The 20,200-nt window shown below is 39.4% G+C and overlaps 2 protein-coding genes across 52 annotated transcripts in view; one reads left to right on the top strand and one right to left on the bottom strand.

Annotated features, from left to right (window-relative positions):
• The window catches only part of FGL1 (fibrinogen like 1), a 53,656-nt gene extending 48,365 nt beyond the window's left edge, over positions 1-5,291 (bottom strand). The window contains exon 1 of one of the 2 annotated variants that reach the window (XM_086380660.1): positions 4,329-5,291. The gene's annotated coding sequence lies outside the window, so the exon portion shown is untranslated. The remainder of the gene's footprint in view (positions 1-4,328) is intronic. The other variant, XM_086380657.1, reaches the window with a different exon arrangement.
• Positions 4,968-20,200, top strand: part of PCM1 (pericentriolar material 1) — a 90,984-nt gene continuing 75,751 nt past the window's right edge. For 43 of the 50 annotated variants that reach the window (XM_086380622.1, XM_086380625.1, XM_086380619.1 and 40 more), the window contains exons 1-4: positions 4,968-5,314; positions 7,221-7,291; positions 17,509-17,626; positions 19,854-20,099. In XM_086380622.1, coding sequence (XP_086236748.1) covers positions 17,531-17,626; positions 19,854-20,099 — 342 coding nt within the window. In that variant the 5' untranslated portion in view covers positions 4,968-5,314; positions 7,221-7,291; positions 17,509-17,530. The remainder of the gene's footprint in view (positions 5,315-7,220; positions 7,292-17,508; positions 17,627-19,853; positions 20,100-20,200) is intronic. The other 7 variants (XM_086380589.1, XM_086380614.1, XM_086380621.1 and 4 more) reach the window with 1 other exon arrangement.

The following is a 20,200-nucleotide window of genomic DNA, read 5'->3' as shown; positions in this document are numbered from 1 at the left end:
CCTTCTCCAGGGGATCTTCCCGACCAAGGGATTGAACCCAGGTCTCCCCCATTGCAGGCAGATGCTTTAACCTCTGAGCCCTTAAAAAAAATCCCTCTAACTTGATTTTTTCCTGGGAAGCAAGCATTGTACACAGGAGTGCATGACTGCAGCTCTGATCAGGTTTACAGTGAATAGAGAAGGAGGGTAAAAACATACAGACTCCCAAGAATATATACAAGCAACATAGATGAAGAAGGGTATAGTAATTATACCTCTACAGTTGGAAAGCCATGCAAATATGTATGGGATTGTTGGAATCACAGGATTACATATATTGAATGAGTGAATTTTGAAAGAAAAGGACCATAAATTGGTTAGGAAGGAAAGAACAGTTTGGACTGATGTAAATGTTATTATTATACATTGGAAGGGGTGATTAGATATTTTGGAATCTAGTAATAAAAAGTCTGAGCTAAACAGTAATGAGAGATGTCATGGTAATTAGATATGGGGGAAACAGAGGATGGTAAGAAGAGCCTTGAAACATTACTTATGCATGTGGATTTGGTATAATTATGTGATATAATTATATAGTAATTAATTGATTTAATTATATTAATTATAGATAATTAATATAATTATTTCATTCAGGTTTTTTGAGCAAAAGAAGTACATAAAAATTATAATTAACACAGTGGTTTCTCATTGCAAACACTAGACAGTGCTTCTCAACTGGGAGTGATTTTGCCCTCACCCCCCTACCCCACCCTGACTCTGGAGGGTATTTAGCTATGTCAGGAGACATTTTTGACTGTCACAGCTGGGGAGACAGGGTGCTACAGGCATCTCATGGGAAGAGGCCAGGGGTCCTGCCATGCATAGGACAGCCCCCCACAGCAAAGAACATCCAGCCCTGAATGTCAATCATGTCAAGATTAAGAAACTCTGGGCTTACTTAAGGCAGAGCAGTAAAATGCTCAGATTTAACCAAAAGGTGAAAAAACTAGGCCAGAGGTCTCCAACTAGTATCCTGTGTGACATGATCAATCTCTCTCTTTTTTTATCAAAAAGCTATCTTACTCACAAAGCTAAGATAAATAGTAAAGACAAATCAGTTATACTCAATTGGAGAACTATTCAAAAATTAATTTTACATTCTGCTCTTAATAGATCTTATGTTTCTACCCATCGACATGGATGAATCTCAGAAATGTTAACAATGAGTCAATAAACAAGTCAAGTAAGAAAATAATCAGCATGATATCATGCATATAAAGGTTGAAAACAAAACTAAAAAATATACTATTTAGGGATATATAAATATAGTTACACAAGGAAAATGAAGGAATTATAACACCAATGTCATTCAAGATAGTATTTATGTCTGCAAAGAAGAGGAACAAGCTTGGTGGAATGCTAAGGAATCCTTAAATATACAGATTATATTCTACATTTTATGTTAGTAAGTGGGTTATTCAGTATTTCTTTTCTTGTTGTACTTAATAATTTTCTTGGATATACAAAAAATCACATAAAAACAATCTTAAATTCAGTTATAATAGTAATATACTTTGGCCACCTGATGCGAAGAGCTGACTCATTTGAAAAGACCCTGATGCTGGGAAAGATTGAGGGCAGGAGGGGAAGAGGAGAGAGGATGAGATGGTTGGATGGCATCACCGACTCAATGGACATGGGTTTGGGTGGACTCCGAGAGTTGGTGATGGACAGGGAGGCCTGGAGTGCTGCGGTTCACAGGGTCGCAATGAGTCAGACACAACTGAGCGACTGAACTGCACTAAACAGTGGTCTCTGAAGGGTTTTCCTTTAAGTTCTATTGCCACCTGCAGGTTATAACTAAGTACTGCAAAAACTGTCTTCAATGAACATCAAAATTAATGAACATCAGAACAAATGAACTTCACAAGGCATTTGGGATACAAAGAAGCATAAAAGGCAGGCTTTCTTCTCAAGCCACACTTAAAATCTATCTCTGGATAAAGAACTTACAGAATACATTAAAGAGATAAACAATATAGCACAAAACATTATATTTTAAGTGCCCCCTGGTCAGTGTCATACTAAATCTCAATAACACATTTTGATATTTTACACAGCATGACAACTGATTTAATTAACCATCAGATTCCAAGCCCTTGACTTGATTCATTCTGCCACCACCTTAGACCAGGCTTTAATTATTTCATGCCAGTTACCACCCATTCTTTGTCTCTCCTCTGTCCTCTCCCTAGTCAGTTCTAAACATTGCCACTAGATTAAAGTCTTAAAATGACTACTTCATTTATATCATTGCCTCTTCCAAACCCTCATTTGGTTCCACACTATCTATTGAACAAAGCCCAACCTTTCAGATCAACATTTAAGATTATTTTTTACAGTTTGGCCCTAACCTGTTCATCCATTTTGCTTTCTTCTCCTGTTTCCCCATTCCCCACCACATGAATTCTCTATTTGACCCTGTCTGTCTTCTGCATTATCTATTGCTTATTTTGGACATACTATCTAACTTATAGCTCTTTTTTCCTTGAACATCATTCTTCCATTTAGGCCTTCACACCCATCTTTAATATACGTTAAGTTTTTCTTAAACATGGAAAGCTGAGATGTAGTTTCAACCTGTATCTCTTAGAGGCCGCTCATTCCTTATTTACATTTCCACAAGGGTGTTGCCCCTAATTTCACCCTACAGAGATATCATAGAACTATCACCATCTTTGAGGCAATGTAACATACTTAATTCAACAGAGCTTCCCAGTGATAAAGTATCTGTTTTCCAAGGTAGGAGATGCAAGAGATGTGAGTTCAATCCCTGGGCCCAGAAGATCCCTTGGATGAGGAAATGGCAACCCACACCAGTATTCTTGCCTGGAAAATCCCACGGACAGAGGAGCCTGGTGGGCTACCACGGGCCCAGAGGGTCACAGTGTCAGACACGACTGAATGGCTGAGCACGTAAGCATTTAATAGAACATACTTTTTCTCTGCATTCCTAAAGCACTTACTGTATCTTTATTTGCCATATTCATACACTAACACTACCGATGCTAAACTGGTTTATTTGCATCGTTGTTTTCTAAATTAGATGTGAAGTTTTTAGAAATTGGGGACAATTTCATCATTTTTGGGTTCTTTCCTCTGTCCACTGCCCATACTTATTTTGAGGCCCCCATTGTAATATAAACATTTATCAGGCTCCTCCCACCACCAGACATAAGAACATTAACATTTTTTTAGGGTTCATAAATTTAAAAAAATTTAAAAATAAAATAATGACCACAATGATTTCAGTAGTGCTTTTGAATCCATTTGAATTGTTTCAATGCCAGTAGCTTCTATCACCATTTTGTTTTATGCATATATGTTATTATAGGCATAAAACAAAATAGTGATGATGATGGCTTATTTTTTTTCCCCATGCATTTTCTTAATTAAAAAATTCTTTTAAGGGGTCACTAGACCTCAGTTTAAACCTGGGCTCTCCCACTTGGAGCCCTCAGAACTCTGACGATTTATTTAACCTCTCATTAGTAAAATGGAACTGATGCAGAACGAGTTATCTTCATGACAGTTGTGAGAATTAAAAAAATTACAACAGATGAAATGCTGGAACCGGTGTCCGTTACAGAATTAACATTACTTTAAGCGGGGGGGCGGGGGGGCGGAGCGGGGCGCCGAGGGAGCCTTTCAAGGTAGGCAACGTTACTAGCTCTTGTCCCTCCTTTCACGGATGGGGCAACTGAAGCTCAGAAAGGTTAACTTGCCCAAGGTCTTAATGGGCTAGAGTAATCTAATCCATTATCCCATCGGTGGTGTGAGTTCCCACAGCACTTTGTTATCTTATAAAAAAGAATTTATTTACATCATACCTTATTTCTTCATCATTCAATAAAATACCTGTCAAAGGGCAGGGACTAAGTTTTTGTTATCTAAATAATGTACTTAAAAATGTATGACGAAGTGTCAAAGATCACTGCACTGAAACTGAACCTACATTCAGTTGCAAATTACAGTAGCAGGAAGAGCTTTATTTATCTGAATTATGTATTGACATGCAGTTCTACTAATCGGTTTTGCTAACAGTTTTTATTGGTGACTAAGAACAATTTGTTCTTGGAACTCAGATGCGTATTCTTCATTCCTCCTACCTTTATTTTGCTTAAAACAAAACTATCCCGCAACTGCAAACTGTCGAAAAATAAAATGCTCTCGCACTCAAGAAAAATTGAGCTGTGTTTAAAGCTTTCAGTTAGCCACACCGAAGACCTTAACTATCACTTTACCGCATTTGGGGGGTTTACGAGAGAACCTGTCAATGTATTACTAACCTTAACAGTGTCGCTGATGAGAGAAGAGAGTACATACACAGGGAATTCAGAGACTATGGTTTCAGATAACATTTCTTGAGATTCAATTTTGATGAAAATCATCCGGCTCTTCTAAGACCAGCAGGGCATGAATTCAAGCTGGTATTAATTACTGACTGATGATGCTCCCACTGACCAGCTGGACGATTTCGACTATTAAACTTGCGTGGGTTTATCTCCTCAGGCGTATAAAATTAGGCCCATATTGTAAAGGTCCTTTTGGTTCCATCCTTTCCCGACCCACATATGGGTGGAGAGAGACCCCAGTTTCTGGTCTCTCTTCTTCTTCCGGCACTTTCAGGGGCTGGCACCCATCCCGCCTACCCCCCGCCCCAAGGAAAACGAGATCGCGCCTCCTCTCGTTTTCCATCTGCCAAAGTAGGTCTCCAACCATTTCCTCAGAGGCCTCGCCTTCCTTGTGGAGGAGCCGGAAGCGCACAGCATGCTGGGATTCGTAGTCACATCCCTCGTGGCGAACGAGCGGGAGCGTGTAACCCGAGAGCCAGCTGGCATTCTGGGATATGTAGTTTCTGGTGGTTCGTTTGTGGACTCGACACCGGGCTCCGGAGCGAGAGGTGACACCACCGACTCCAGCGGGTCACATGACTCCGGTCTAGCGCGCGGATCGCACTGCGGCTCCCGCCCGGGCGAGTTTCGCCCCCGCGCGGCCGTTGCCGAGGAGACGGCGCATGTCTCCCGGCGCGTTGCCCCCTCTGCAGTCCCCCCGCCCCTCTTCTCCCACCACAATGAGATCCTAAGATGGCGGTGGCTGCGGCGGTTGGCGCTGAGGAGCTGAGGTAGACGAGGCGGCCATTGGGCCCTAAGCAGCCAAGGAACTTGGGGCTTCTCCCTGCTGCGGTCTCTAAGGGCGGCCCGCTGCCGGTGGCGGGTCGTGGGGGCGCTGACCGCTACTCCGCTTTTGGCAGGAGCGGCTGCTTCGTTTACAGGTAATGCCTGCGCGTTCCCAGCCCTTGGCAACCGAGGGCAGCGCGGCGCCGGGGCGGGAGAGCAACGGCCCTGGGACACTTGACCCTGGAGAGCCTGGCCTCGGGCCCACGCCTCTGCTGGGGCTCCTTGCTGCTTGCTTCCCGTCCCCTGGGCGGGCCGATTGCCCCTTTCCCCAGACCGAGCGATGCTAATCTCGGGGTGAGCATCTAGGGACGCGTCGGCAACTGCAGGACCCCCTGGTTGCCTCCCCGCCCCTCTTGCTGACCCCGGGGAGGAGGCCGCCCTGGGGACTCGGGCGCTCCAGGAATGTCCTTCGCGAGTGGAGGAAGCGGAGTGGGGGCTACGATTTGGTTGGCGGGCGGAGGTGGGGGGGGGTCTTGTTTTCCATAGCAAGGGGCCTTAGTGGGCCATAATCTGCGCCTCTTCTACCCTACCCCCCAAATTCTGTTCCGTGGGGCTCTCGAGCTCCAGAATTTGGAGTGGAGAAGAGCGGGTTAGGAGCGGTGCGACTTTGGGGTTGGGCCGTGAGCAGCAGGACTTAACGCCGTCCCGGGCGTTTTTAGAGCTGAAGGGCCGGGGGAGGCGTTCCTGACTTTGGGGTTCCTACTGGAGAGGCGAATGCTAATTTCACCGCGCTTCCTTCCGCCCTCCCTCGGCGCCCCTTCGCCATCCCTTATTGCAGGTCCAGTTTGGATGGGCCCCCGGTGGGGAAATAATAAATGCCAAATGGATTCGAGGAACGTTGCTTGCTCTGCAGAAACGAGTGTTTGGGGATTAGGTCGTAGGCCCCGCTGGGGAGGCGGGGCCTCCAAACTTTTAAGCCCCGCGTCTCATTCCTCTAGAGCTCATCCTATCTGAAAAAATTTTTTTGTTTTTTTGGACCAATTCGAGGTCTGTGGCGGGGGCTCTACGGGTGACGGATCGTGTTTTGACGCTGAAAGAAGCGGGGTTTCTGGGCGCCCCTTCCACCCCCCGCCCCATAACTGCCTTCCAGACTCCGCCTTGTGCTATTTCTCTGGTTACTGGAGTGGGAGGTGGTGTAAAGCTTCGGGTGCACCTGCTTCTTTCTTTCCTTAACACCTTCCCAGATAGAGCCGCTAGAAACCATTATAATTATGAGTGTTTGAACTGAAATGTAAACCTTGGTTTCTGTAGTGACAGGGTTATTTTTTAATAAAGTAGCTAGCTTTTAAATAAAGAAAAAGATGTTCTCATCAACGGGGATGCAAAGTTCTGGAATAGTTTTGCGTGACAGGAAGTTAATGACTTGGTCAATCTGAAAGAGTAATCTTTTGCGTGGATTTTAACTTTCATGGAGAAATCTATGTGATGATTGCATTATAGTGTTTTTACATTATAATTTCATTGTATTCGGGGAAGGCAATGGCACCCCACTCCAGTACTCTTGCCTGGAAAATCCCATGGGCGGAGGAGCCTGGTGGGCTGTAGTCCATGGGGTCGCTAAGAGTCGGACACGACTGAGCGACTTTACTTCCACTTTTCACTTTCGTGCATTGGAGAAGGAAATGGCAGCCCACTCCAGTGTTCTTGCCTGGAGAATAACCAGGGATGGGGGAGCCTGGTGGGCTGCCGTCTGTGGGGTCGCACAGAGTCGGACACGACTGAAACGACTTAGTAGTTCATTGTATTCTAAGTAGATATTAAGGTATCACAGTGCTGTTTGGTAGGCTCTTAACAGGTTTGGAGGATTTAAACCTGTTTATCGCCTTGTTTTCCTAAAGGATTAAAGTACGTTGACGTTGAATTTAAAATATTGATTAATTGGATTTTTCCTTTTCTGTTGATTTTCTGAGCACACTTCAGGTTATAAATACTATTTGATATTCTGTACACCACAGTGAAATGGGCTAAAATGATTTTTTTTTCTTTTTTTTAAATCATAAGCACACAACAGCTTTGAAGTGTGAAGCAGGAAGGGAGCTGTTTCTGAGCTACGAAAACTAGATTTTAAACAGGTAATTTGACATCACTGTATATGTTATTGGCTTTTGTATCCTATTTGAAGAAGACTTGATGCTGGATACGGTTATAAAGTACCAGTGCCTGTAGTAAACGAACGGCCTCGGTTTGCTGCCCTGTTTGGCCTGCTTTTTACTGTGCCACTTTGGTCTGTCTTCATACTTTTGTTTGAAAAGAGCCATGTCATTCGTAATTATTAAATGCTACAATAGTTTATGTAATACTTTTTAAAATGTCTTTGTCTTCACAGTTTCTTCATCTGCTCATTTGAGTTTGAATGTTTCCTGTAGCAACTATTTGGATAGCCTCTTGTTCCCAATTCATTTAAGTCATCTGGTACAACTTTTCTATTAATTGGCTGTTTTTTTTTTTATTCACAAGCTCCTCTACTTTTTGAGCTTATTATGTATACTGTTGATTGAAGTTTGTTAGTTGCAGTTGTCTAAACTTACTTTAAACTTTAGTTTCTATACACAGGGCATTCTCAAATGCTGGTTACGTAAAGATACTCTCTGACCAGCAGGAAGAAGTCAATGTAAGTTCACTGAGGGAAAGTTAAGAAATTGTTTGTTAAGGACAATTTAGAAATTAAATGACTAGAGGATAAGGATTAGAAGAAATTTTTGTTAGAACCATTTTAGCAATCAGATCAGATCAGTCGCTCAGTCGTGTCCGACTCTTTGCGACCCCATGAATCACAGCATGCCAGGCCTCCCTGTCCATCACCAACTCCCAGAGTTCACTCAGACTCACGTCCATTGAGTCAGTGATGCCATCCAGCCATCTCATCCTCTGTCGTCCCCTTCTCCTCCTGCCCCCAATCCCTCCCAGCATCAGAGTCTTTTCCAATGAGTCAACTCTTCGCATCAGGTGGCCAAAGTACTGGAGCTTCAGCTTTAACATCATTCCTTCCAAAGAAATCCCAGGGCTGATCTCCTTCAGAATGGACTGGTTGGATCTCCTTGCAGTCCAAGGGACTCTCAAGAGTCTTCTCCAACACCACAGTTCAAAAGCATCAATTCTTCTGCGCTCAGCCTTCTTCACAGTCCAACTCTCACATCCATACATGACCACAGGAAAAACCATAGCCTTGACTAGACGAACCTTTGTTGGCAAAGTAATGTCTCTGCTTTTGAATATGCTATCTAGGTTGGTCATAACTTTCCTTCCAAGGAGTAAGCGTCTTTTAATTTCATGGCTGCAGTCACCATCTGTAGTGATTCTGGAGCCCAGAAAAATAAAGTCTGACACTGTTTCTACTATTTCTCCATCTATTTCCCATGAAGTGATGGGACCGGATGCCATGATCTTCGTTTTCTGAATGTTGAGCTTTAAGCCAACTTTTTCACTCTCCACTTTCACTTTCATCAAGAGGCTTTTGAGTTCCTCTTCACTTTCTGCCATAAGGGTGGTGTCATCTGCATATCTGAGGTTATTGATATTTCTCCCGGCAATCTTGATTCCATAATTACTCTCTTTTAAAGATTTCAGAAAATTTAGTTCTCCTGTTAAAATTTTAAAGACAGCCTAATTCTCAAAATAAGATGAATATATCCTTGCTTTCTAGCAAAGCAGACAGATCTTCAACACACTTATGCAATAGGTTATCATAAGAATATAGATTGGCCATTGATTTATATCTTAATTGTACTTCTTGGTATCTTTTTCTGTTAGTTGAAAGACTATAATAGAATAAGACAAGAAAAATAGAACTCAGAGGAAATGTCAGATATGAATCTGTGTTTCAGAGCCTTTAACACTGGAGTATTTGGTAAAATAAAAAGTTGTAAAATCAGTCACAAATAATTTTCCTTTTAACACTTTAGCAAAGATGGGTAAAATAGAATAAAAATACAAAGCAGTTGAGTTAAACTTGCTTTAAAAGATCTTGGTTTTCTCAATAGGAGATTTGGCCATTTGTTGGAAAAGAGGTAAATGTGTATGAGATTTGGAAAACATAGAGTGTTCAGAGTAATCACACTAGGGAATTTATTAAGAAGCCAGAAAAGGGTAACATGATAACATAGCAGTACATTCATCTTACACATTTAACTGAGTGCATGCAATGTGTGACTTCATGGCTGCAAAGTACTAGAGATAGAGCAGTGAGCAAAACAGATAAAGTGCCTTAGCTCAAGGAGTAAACCTATATTTTGAAAGTGTCAATGTGTAGTATACCTTAGTAGTGGACACAGTCAGTGCCATTTTCTAACTATTTGACAGTTTTGAGAGTACCAACAGAAAGAATGAGAAATGAGGTTTATGCAGAATTGAGTTGATGAAATGGGCAAATTGATGAGGAGGCCAAGGATGCTATCAAGGCATTTTTGGAAGTAGCATTCATGGGTTAAGTAAGACAGTAAGAAGCGAATGGATTCTTAGAAAGGGAAATGATCAAGGGACAAGAGGTATTGAGCAGGGCCAAGGGGTAAGTTCAGCAGGAATGAGCAGGTGAGACAAAGCAGGATGCAAGGACTTAGGTTCAAAAAGAGGTATTTCAGAAGTTTAGGATGTTGAACAAATTATCTGTCCAGAGTAGAAATAGAATAGAGCAGATGAGATGAATGTTGTAACTGAGGTCAGAGTCTTAGAAAAAAATCATTACAGATGTTCAGGTCATGAAAGCAAAGAGTGACGTGGAGAGTGAAAACCACAAGCCAGTTAAAAATGTAAGACGGTCTTGGGGTGAACAGTAGGAAATCGTACCCAAGATAGGGAGAGTGGTGTTTTTGATGGTTAACTTGTTCAAAAGAGGAGGGCTAAGCATTGTTAAATAAGAATAGTCTGTAAATGATATTCTTTCCCCATGAATCTGAGAGACTAGGAAGAGTAACATCTTCTAGAAAGGATTTCTAAGGAAATAGTGCTTTCAGAGTGGTTTAGGATTTTATTGAAGCCAAAGAAGTAGAAGGAATGTTTGGGAATAGATCGAGGATGTATAATAGGGAGTGAGTTTGTAATGGTCCAGTGGAAAGGAATCACAGGAAGAGCTGTTATCAGTAGAGAGTATGGGATGGAATGGCATTGAAGATTGGGATTGGTTATAGCAGGATGTATAGATTTGCCTAGGGAGGTATCAATGACAAGGAAGTGACAGATTTCAAATATAAGCTGTAGAGAGAGGTTTTAACAACCTGAATTTAGTTGACCTCAGGGTTCTCATTTGCTTTTATAGAGAGCGAGGATATATTAAATTTTCTTGGTGTGGAAACATTCTACACAGAGTAACTGTATCGTAAGATAGACCCAGTACAGTACTTGGTACATGGTGAGGTCTAATCAAATTTTTGTTGATTCCAATTGAGTGTTGTATGGCAGTCTATTCATCCTCTTTCCCCCAATACCTAAAGAGCTTTTGTTTTTTTTTAAAGAGGGTAATTATAAAGAGATACCTTAAGTTCTAAAAAAAATTACTGAAATTTTTAGTAAGTGTCAAACTCAAAGAACTATGCAAAAGATCTGTATGGTTTTTAGGTATAGAGAAGAAATTGAGAAATTCCTCAAATGAAACTAAACAACACATAATGCCAGAAACTTACACGTTTTCTTCTCAGTTTCCATTGAATGTGCTTAGTGTAGTTGTGCACTATGTTAAGGCTTTCAAAAGAGTATACTGGATATTTCCTTATATAATTAGTAAAAGAAATAGCCCAGCTAATTCAACCTTCAGAAAACTTGTGCAGATAATATAAGATACCAGCTCTGGTTATTTTGTGACTCTAAGCAAATATTAAAAAAAAAATATATATATATATATATATATATATATACTGTCTATAATATTTTATTTGGATGTGCTTAGTTGCATCTGACTCTTTTCTACCCCATGGATTATAGCCTGCCAGGCTCCTCTATCCATGGGATTCTCCAGGCAAGGATATTGGAGTGGGTTGCCATGCCCTCCTCCAGGGAATCATCCCAACCCAGGGATCAAATCTGCGTCTCTTGCGTTGGCAGGTGAATTCTTTACCCCTGAGCAAATAGGAAAATCCTTTATTTTGATGAGAATTTCTAAAACCTTGGTTTACAACTGTCAGTTGAGATGTAAGATATTTCCAAAGACACTTATGAGTCATTTAATATCATTTGAGAAATAATATCTGAATTTTAAAGATTTTAGGAAAAATAATTTTTTCTTTTCTTGATTAATTTGTTTGTATTTTTATTTCAAAGGTAACTTTAATCAGTCTTGGGTATTTTCATGGTAATTAATACTGTGATATTCTACTTAGATATCTGTAATACTTACAGTAAGACTCCTACAACAGGATTTTCTTCAGAAAGATCAGTCACTGAAAGTACCTTGTAAATTGCCATGGTATTTTTGCATTTCATATCCTTGTAAGATGAGGAAACCAAATAAGACTGTCAAAAATAGCAAAATGAAACTTATAAATAATACTTTCAACTTACTTTAGTAGGTCATAGGGTGGATGAAAGTGCTTGTTTGAAGTAAAAGAATTTTATCTCCATTCTGCTTCACACACGATCATCCATCACTTGTGCTAATTATTTTCCAGTGGCTTCAACTTTTCCATCTCATTGTTTTTCTATTAAACCTGCCTGGCAAAATCCCAACCTTGGACGGATTCAGTGGAATCCACTGCTTTATATCAAGGCTGATGAGCACTTCTGGGGAAAAAAATGGAAACTGCAGATTAGTGTTACATTAGTGCTAACAGTGAATGTTCTCTGCTCTAATCTGAGTCCTGAGTGCTGCTTATTCACTCTCCGTCACTCTTCCCCAGCCTCTCAGACACTGTCATCTTACCCTCACATATTTAACGAGCAGTCAGTTTTACTTCATGGTAATTAACAGACTCTTTCCGCTTCCTACCACCAGTTCTGCTAACTAGCCTGTATCCAATTCTATCCTTTCTTGCTTTCATTTCAGTGAAAGAGATATTCTTTTGCCTATCTAATGCTAATCATGTTTCTTAAGCCCTAGATCCCAGTCCTTCCCAGTTTTTCAGAGACCACACACAGTTTGCATCTTTGTCTCCCTCTGTGAGCGCTATCCTGACAAATTTTAAATGTACTCAAGATACCTCCCTCTTTGCCCCCTGGTTAGATATATATTTATCAGTTTTATTAATATTTTTTTAAATTTTATTTTTAATTGGAAGATAATTACAATATTGTGTTGGTTTCTGCCATACATCAGTATGAATCAGCCATTGGTATACATATGTCCCCTCCCACCCCTCTAGGCTGTCACAGAGCACCAACTTTGGGTTCCCTGCGTCATACAGAATGCATTTGAGTCAGTTATACTGAGGTGGAGAAACCTAGAGTCTATTATACAGAGTGAAGTAAGTCAAAAAGAGAAAGACAAATATCATATATTAATGTGTATATATGGAATCTAGAAAGATAATACTGATGATCCTATTTGCAGGGCAGCAAAGTTGCTAAGAATCGGACACAACTGAGTGACTTCACTTTGACTTTTCACGTTCATGCATTGGAGAAGGAAATGGCAAACCCACTCCAGTGTTCTTGCCTAGAGAATCCTAGGGACGGGGGCGCCTGGTGGGCTGCCGTCTATGGGGTCGCACAGAGTCAGACACGACTGAGGTGAATTAGCAGCAGCAGCACAGGAAACACCGACTTTTGGATACAGTGGGGGAAAGGAGAGGGTGGGATGATATGAGAGAGTAGCATTGAAACGTGTGCATTACCATATGTAAGATGCCTCCATTTTAAGGAATCTTTCTACCTGACCTTCTCTGGCTGCTTTGCATCACAGAATGGTTTTTTGAAAAAAATCACCTAATGACTTCCTTTAGTTTTTGCTCTTCACCATCAATAAATGCATTTCAGTTACGGAATTGATTTTTACTGGCAACAAGGTTGCCAGTAACCTTGTTGCTGAATCCAGATGTACACTTCTCACTAGTTTGTGTATATGATAAAGTAATACTTGGCATTCTTATCATACCCTCCTTCTTTACACACTTCTCCCTCTTGCTAGCACATTCTTCTAGTTTTGGTTTCCCTCCTGTCTTTCTGTACCTTCTGAGTGTTCTTTTCCTTTCTTTTTTAAATATCTATGTCCTTCAAGGTTTAGTCTTCTCTTACTCTTTATCTTCTCCATGAGCCTTCTGTTCCACTTTTCATTCTCTTATTGATGATTCGCACATCTCTGTAGGCTAGATTTCACTGCTGAGAGATGGCTGTTTGCCCACTGGACAAATTTAATTGGGCATGGAATAGATATCTCAAACGTCTCTAAAACTGAGCTCATCCTTTTGTTTCATTAACAGAAATGTGTTTCTTTTCAAATTACTTTGAATGTATCATCATATATCCTGTTTTCAAGCTAGAAACCCAGGGGTCACCCGTTAACTCCTTTCTCCCTGCCTCATCTCCAACTTCATTATTGAAGTTGGGTTATTGAAGTTGGATTATTGAAGTTGGATTATTGAAGCCATATTGATTCCGCCATCAAAATCTTCCTTGCATTGGTCCTCTTCTCTTGCATACCTAGTGTTTTGATTATTAAAAGTCTTTCTATACAAATCAGAGATCAGATCAGATCAAATTAGTCGCTCAGTCGTGTCCGACTCTTTGCAACCCCATGAATCGCAGCACGCCAGGCCTCCCTGTCCATCACCAACTCCCAGAGTTCACTCAGACTCACGTCCATCGAGTCAGTGATGCCATCCAGCCATCTCATCCTCTGTCGTCCCCTTCTCCTCCTGCCCCCAATCCCTCCCAGCATCAGAGTCTTTTCCAATGAGTCAACTCTTCGCATCAGGTGGCCAAAGTACTGGAGCTTCAGCTTTAACATCATTCCTTCCAAAGAAATCCCAGGGCTGATCTCCTTCAGAATGGACTGGTTGGATCTCCTTGCAGTCCAAGGGACTCTCAAGAGTCTTCTCCAACACCACAGTTCAAAAGCATCAATTCTTCTGCGCTCAGCCTTCTTCACAGTCCAACTCTCACATCCATACATGACCACAGGAAAAACCATAGCCTTGACTAGACGAACCTTTGTTGGCAAAGTAATGTCTCTGCTTTTGAATATGCTATCTAGGTTGGTCATAACTTTCCTTCCAAGGAGTAAGCGTCTTTTAATTTCATGGCTGCAGTCACCATCTGTAGTGATTTTGGAGCCCAGAAAAATAAAGTCTGACACTGTTTCCCCATCTATTTCCCGTGAAGTGATGGGACCGGATGCCATAATCTTTGTTTTCTGAATGTTGAGCTTTAAGCCAACTTTTTCACTCTCCACTTTCACTTTCATCAAGAGGCTTTTTAGTTCCTCTTCACTTTCTGCCATAAGGGTGGTATCAGCTGCATATCTGAGGTTATTGATATTTCTCCCGGCAATCTTGATTCCAGCTTGTGTTTCTTCCAGTCCAGCATTTCTCATGATGTACTCTGCATATAAGTTAAATAAGCAGGGTGACAATATACAGCCTTGACGTACTCCTTTTCCTATTTGGAACCAGTCTGTTGTTCCATGTCCAGTTCTAACTGTTGCTTCCTGACCTGCATACAAATTTCTCAAGAGGCAGATCAGGTGTTCTGGTATTCCCATCTCTTTCAGAATTTTCCACAGTTTATTGTGATCCACACAGTCAAAGGCTTTGGCATAGTCAATAAAGCAGAAATAGATGTTTTTCTGGAACTCTTTCTTTTTCCATGATCCAGTGGATGTTGGCAATTTGATCTCTGGTTCCTCTGCCTTTTCTAAAACCAGCTTGAACATCAGGAAGTTCACGGTTCAAATATTGCTGAAGCATAATATAATCAAAAACTATACATTATATTAATGTGTTTACAGAATAAAATTTAGAGGGTAGATATCAGTAGTTTTAAAGGTGACTTTGAAGAGGTTAAAGAGGTTGACATAAGAAAGAAATGACTTGCCTTTGTTTTCACTTCATTAGCTTCATGCTGATAATTTTACTTCTGTAGGAGTATGCCTTCTCAACCATTTGGTATCATTAGTACTGAGTTATAAATACTCAATATCATCTTACGTCAATCACAACTAGACAAAGTTGTTTATAAACTTTGTAGACTTTTATTTAGTAAATGGTCTTTAAAAATGATTTTTAAGAAATAGTTGACCTATTTTCTCCAGACTAATTTTAATATATGTTTTAAGTTGTTTTAGAAACCTGCGTTCAAAGTCCTTAGCTTATCACTAGATCCTTAGGAAAAGCTCATTTTAGGAGGAATCCATTATAATAAATGAGTATAAAACATCTCTTTGAATATATTTTTAATTTATCTTAAAGTAAACTTACTTTATTATTACTCTACTGATAGAAAATGCAACATACTGTATTTTACCAAAAAATTGGTAAGAGTTTTTACTTAAATATTATAGCAATTTCTCTTCTAATCTCCACTTTAAGATAAATTGCTTTTTGTAATGTTAGGTATTGTTTTCACCTCTATTGCTTATGTATTTTTTTGAGCTCCTATTCTTTAATATTACAAATTACATCAGTGCATCTTAGAAAAAGGTAGTTGTAAAATGTTTCATTTAAATGAGTCAGTTCACTGGACATACCTCTTTATGAGTATCAGTTATTTTGCAAAGTTCTTAAATATATTTCTGGTATAAAAAATGTTGTAAAATATTGCGGGAAATATATAAGGTAAAGAGCAAAAATCATATTCCTACCCTGTAACCAACAACTGCTTTCATGCAAGCATTTTTTAATATAGTAAAGATACTAATTATATACTTCATATTTCTTTCAGATTTTTTTCCCAGCTTGTCATTTACTATTTATTCTCAGTATACATAGGATTCACTTGTGTGTGAGTAAAATTGGTTGAACATATTCCTTTTTATTTCCACATTCCAAATTGGTAAAAATCTCTATTTTTAAAGCTCGTTCTTTTTTCTTGTCTTTTATTTGACTCTTTAATCTTATTCATCTATTTTTAATCTACTGGATAGTATCTTGGTTTATGGTGTAAGGCAGTCTTTTTCATCTGAGGGGAATTAAGCTCTAACACTGTAAGGCATCTGTTGTTTACTATGAATTAATTCTTCTGTGTGTCTGGAATGGTACTGGGTATGTACCATCCTTGGGAGAATTGAGAAAATAGTCACTGAAATAATTTTTCTGTGTTTTGTGTTTAAGATGATGAATCCTAGTTTAGGAAGTCTGTTAAAGCTTTAAATAAACTTTTTTCAACATTGTTAGCAAATTGTCCCATGTGGAGAATCCTGTGGACAGAGGAACCTTGCGGGCTGCAGTTCATGGGGTCGCAAGAGTTAGACATGACTGAGTGACGACTTGACTTACCACTCAATTATTGCAAAGGTTAAATGATAAACATAAAATGTTTAGCATTAGCACTTGGCATATAGTGAACAAAATTGATGTTAGCTATAGTTAATTTTTGTCATTAAATTTTTTGAATTGGGTATATTTGAGGATTTTCTTTTTGAGTGGTGCTTATTGAACCATATAGATACTTAATGTGGTTTAATATCTTGGGATTAATTTTCTACTCTCTTGACCACTACAGCAACTTTTTCTTTTATTTTTCAGGTAATTTTTTTCTAACTTGTTTGTTCTTCCAGATCGTTTTTAGAATTGTTCTGTCAAATTCCAAGAATCCCAGTGGGTATTTAATTAAGTCTATAAATTCAGAAAAAATGTTTAGTCTTCTCATCAAGGGAGATAGTATGTTTTTCCACTTATTCACATTTTCTCTTGCATTGTTTTATAGAGTTTAATAGTGCTTCTTGTATGTGTTTAACTGAATCACTTTGCTGTACAGCAGAAATAAGCACAACATTGTAAATCAACTATACTTTGATTTAAAAAATAATGTGTCTTTACTACATAGGGCAAAATTATATTATTCCTAGATAATTTTACTTTTTGTCACTATTATAAGTGATGTCATTTCCATCCAGTAACTTTTTCCTACTCTTTACCTTTTTGGATTGTATCAGATAAATTGAGTAACCTTAAAGGATGCAAGCCTGCAGAAAGAGTGGATATTCCAAGGTTTTTTCCTTCCCCTCCCCGTCACTTCAGCTACTTAATGCATGCTAAACATACTATGCCTGTGGCAGCTAAATCATTTTGTGTGTGGTTGATGATGCCTCTTTTATTTCATAAAATCAACTTTTTTGATACTTGTTTTTATTGCTGAGCTTCATGGAATGATTTAAATATTACAGTTTGTTTTTATGTGTTAAAAAGTTTAGTCTTCACTTGTTTTGCAGAAGATTAATTGTAAAAGCCAGTATGGCCACGGGAGGAGCTCCTTTTGAAGAAGGTGTGAATGATCAGGATTTACCAAACTGGAGCAATGAGAGTGTTGATGACCGACTCAACAACATGGTAAGATATCTTATTGTTGATGGTGTGTTGTTGGCTACTGACATTAAAATGCAGTTTTCCCCTGACTTAGCCAAGTCACGCTCACTGAAACTATGTAGACACAGTTTTCTTGCTGGCCAGTGTAGTAAACGACCCGGGGCTGTTTGCTATATTAGTTGAAGACATTTTTCTTTGCAGGTTAATGTATCAACTTGAGTTAGCTTAAACTGAAAAGAGATTTATTATAAGAATATAAAGATGTTTTATGGAAAATAAGTTAAAGGAATATAGCTGGGTTTTAGGAAGGAAATAGAAAAAGCAGTCAGGAAGTTGTCAAGAATTACTTTTTCACTTCACTAACTCTTTGCTTCTGAGTGCCTCTACTAGACCCAACTTTAATTTCACAGACCAGTTTTCTCTCTCGTCTTGTCCACGTGATATACTGTGGCTGCTCCTTCATTCTACAGTTTTCAGTTATGGCTGCTGTTATATAGACTGACTAGTTATCTGTTAGTTCCAATTTGAAATTTTAAAGTATGATTATCCTAACTTGTGTTAGGTATGCATCTCTTTTCCAGTCACCTGTGGCCAAGATTGGGTGGGGTAAGTAGAACAGGAGGTTGGCAGGAACATCCACATGTGAATTGGGCTGGAGGGACAGTGTATAGAGAAGGAAGTTTTGTTACAAAAGTGAAAAATATTCTAAAAGGTGTTAGTAAAGTAAAACTAAAATATTCTTCCAATATGGATAAGGTGGGAATTTACAGAACTTTTGAATGTGTTATGTGAGTATAGCTAAGTAAATAAACATATTTTCTGGTAAAACGTTCAGTTCAGTTCAGTCGCTCAGTCGTGTCAGACTTTTTGCGACCCTATGGACTGCAGCACGCCAGGCCTCCTTGTCCATCACCAACTCCCGGAGTTTACTCAAGCTCATGTCCATTGAATCAGTGATGCCATCCAACCATCTCATCCTCTATCGTCCCCTTCTCCTCCTGCCCTCAATCTTTCCCAGCATCAGGGTCTTTTCAAATGAGTCAGTTCTTCCCACCAGGTGGCTAAGGTATTGGAGTTTCAGCTTCAGCATCAGTCCTTCCAATGAATATTCAGGACGGATTTCCTTTAGGAGGGACTGGTTGGATCTCCTTGCAGTCCCAGGGACTTTCAGGAGTCTTCTCCAACACCACAGTTCAAAAGCATCAATTCTTCGGTGCTCAGCTTTCTTTATAGTCCAACTCTCGCATCCATACATGACCACTGGAAAAACCATAGCCTTGACTAGACAGACCTTTGTTGGCAAAGTAATGTCTCTGCTTTTGAATATGCTATCTAGGTTGGTCATAACTTTCCTTCCAAGGAGTAAGTGTCTTTCAATTTCATGGCTGCAGTCACCATCTGCAGTGATTTTGGAGCCCCCCAAAATAAAGTTTGTCACCATTTGCACTGTTTCCCCAACTATTTGCCATGAAGTGATGGGACCAGATGCCACGTTGAGCTTTAAACCAACTTTTTCACTCTCCTCTTTCACTTTCATCAAGAGGCTCTTTAGTTCTTCTTCGCTTTCTGCCATATTTTTTTATCATTTCATATAAGACCTTATCATGTAGTACATTGTTGTTGCCTATAGAAAATAATAATAACATTATTATTATTAACATCTATTGCTTACTACATGCTAGGCACTGTGCTGGATGTTTTATATATGTTATTTTAAATTGTATTTTAAAGGTAACACTATTTTAGAGATTAGGAAACAGATTTATGAACGTTAAGTTGCCTAGGGTCACACAGTGGAGCATTTCTTCATATAACAGTAACTGCTTTAGAACACAGGTTGATTCCTCATCTGTCTACCTATACATGTTGACTTTAAAGGAGACCAGTGAAGATATCTATAATTTTATTTCACTAATCAGTTTATAAATAGTAAGGAACCATTTTTTAAAATGCTTCTGAAAATATTTAGACTGATGCTAGGGTTAGAGGTTGGGTATTTGTTAATGATTTGTGATAGGGAAGTAGTTATTTTCTGAATAATTACAATAATTTCAGCACAGTTTAAAATTTAGGCTATGTGTAGTAGAGGGAAAATGGGCTAATACAGGTAAGTTATTGTCTCTAAGACTGTGTATTTATGTGAAAAATGTTTTGTCATTTCTAACTTTAAGACCCAAAATTTTAAAGCATACCAAAGTATTTTCCTGATTTGATAGAGGCCAGATTAACATTTGCCTTTACTTTTTTAAAGGATTGGGGCAGCCAGCAGAAGAAGGCAAATAGGTCATCAGAAAAGAATAAGAGAAAATTTGGTGTAGAAAGTGATAAAAGGGTAACTAATGATATTTCTCCGGAGTCATCGCCAGGAGTTGGAAGACGAAGAACAAAGACTTCACTGACGTTTCCACATAGTAGATACATGACTCAGATGTCTGTTCCTGAGCAGGCAGAACTAGAAAAACTCAAACAGCGGATAAACTTCAGTGATTTAGATCAGGTTTGTAAATATTTTACAAATCAAGTTATGACTGTGGAAAGTACTTGCATAGATAAATCATTTGTCTTAATGAAATTGAACTGTTTACTTCTTTTTCTTGG

The sequence above is a fragment of the Bos grunniens genome, chromosome 27 (assembly GCF_055505025.1).
Source record: "Bos grunniens cultivar Pamir isolate PY7600 chromosome 27, Bosgru_T2T1.0, whole genome shotgun sequence".
In the NCBI taxonomy this organism is placed as follows: Eukaryota; Metazoa; Chordata; class Mammalia; order Artiodactyla; family Bovidae; genus Bos; species Bos grunniens.
The sequence above is the reverse complement of the archived record's forward strand: the minus strand, read 5'-3'. Positions and strand labels throughout refer to the sequence as shown.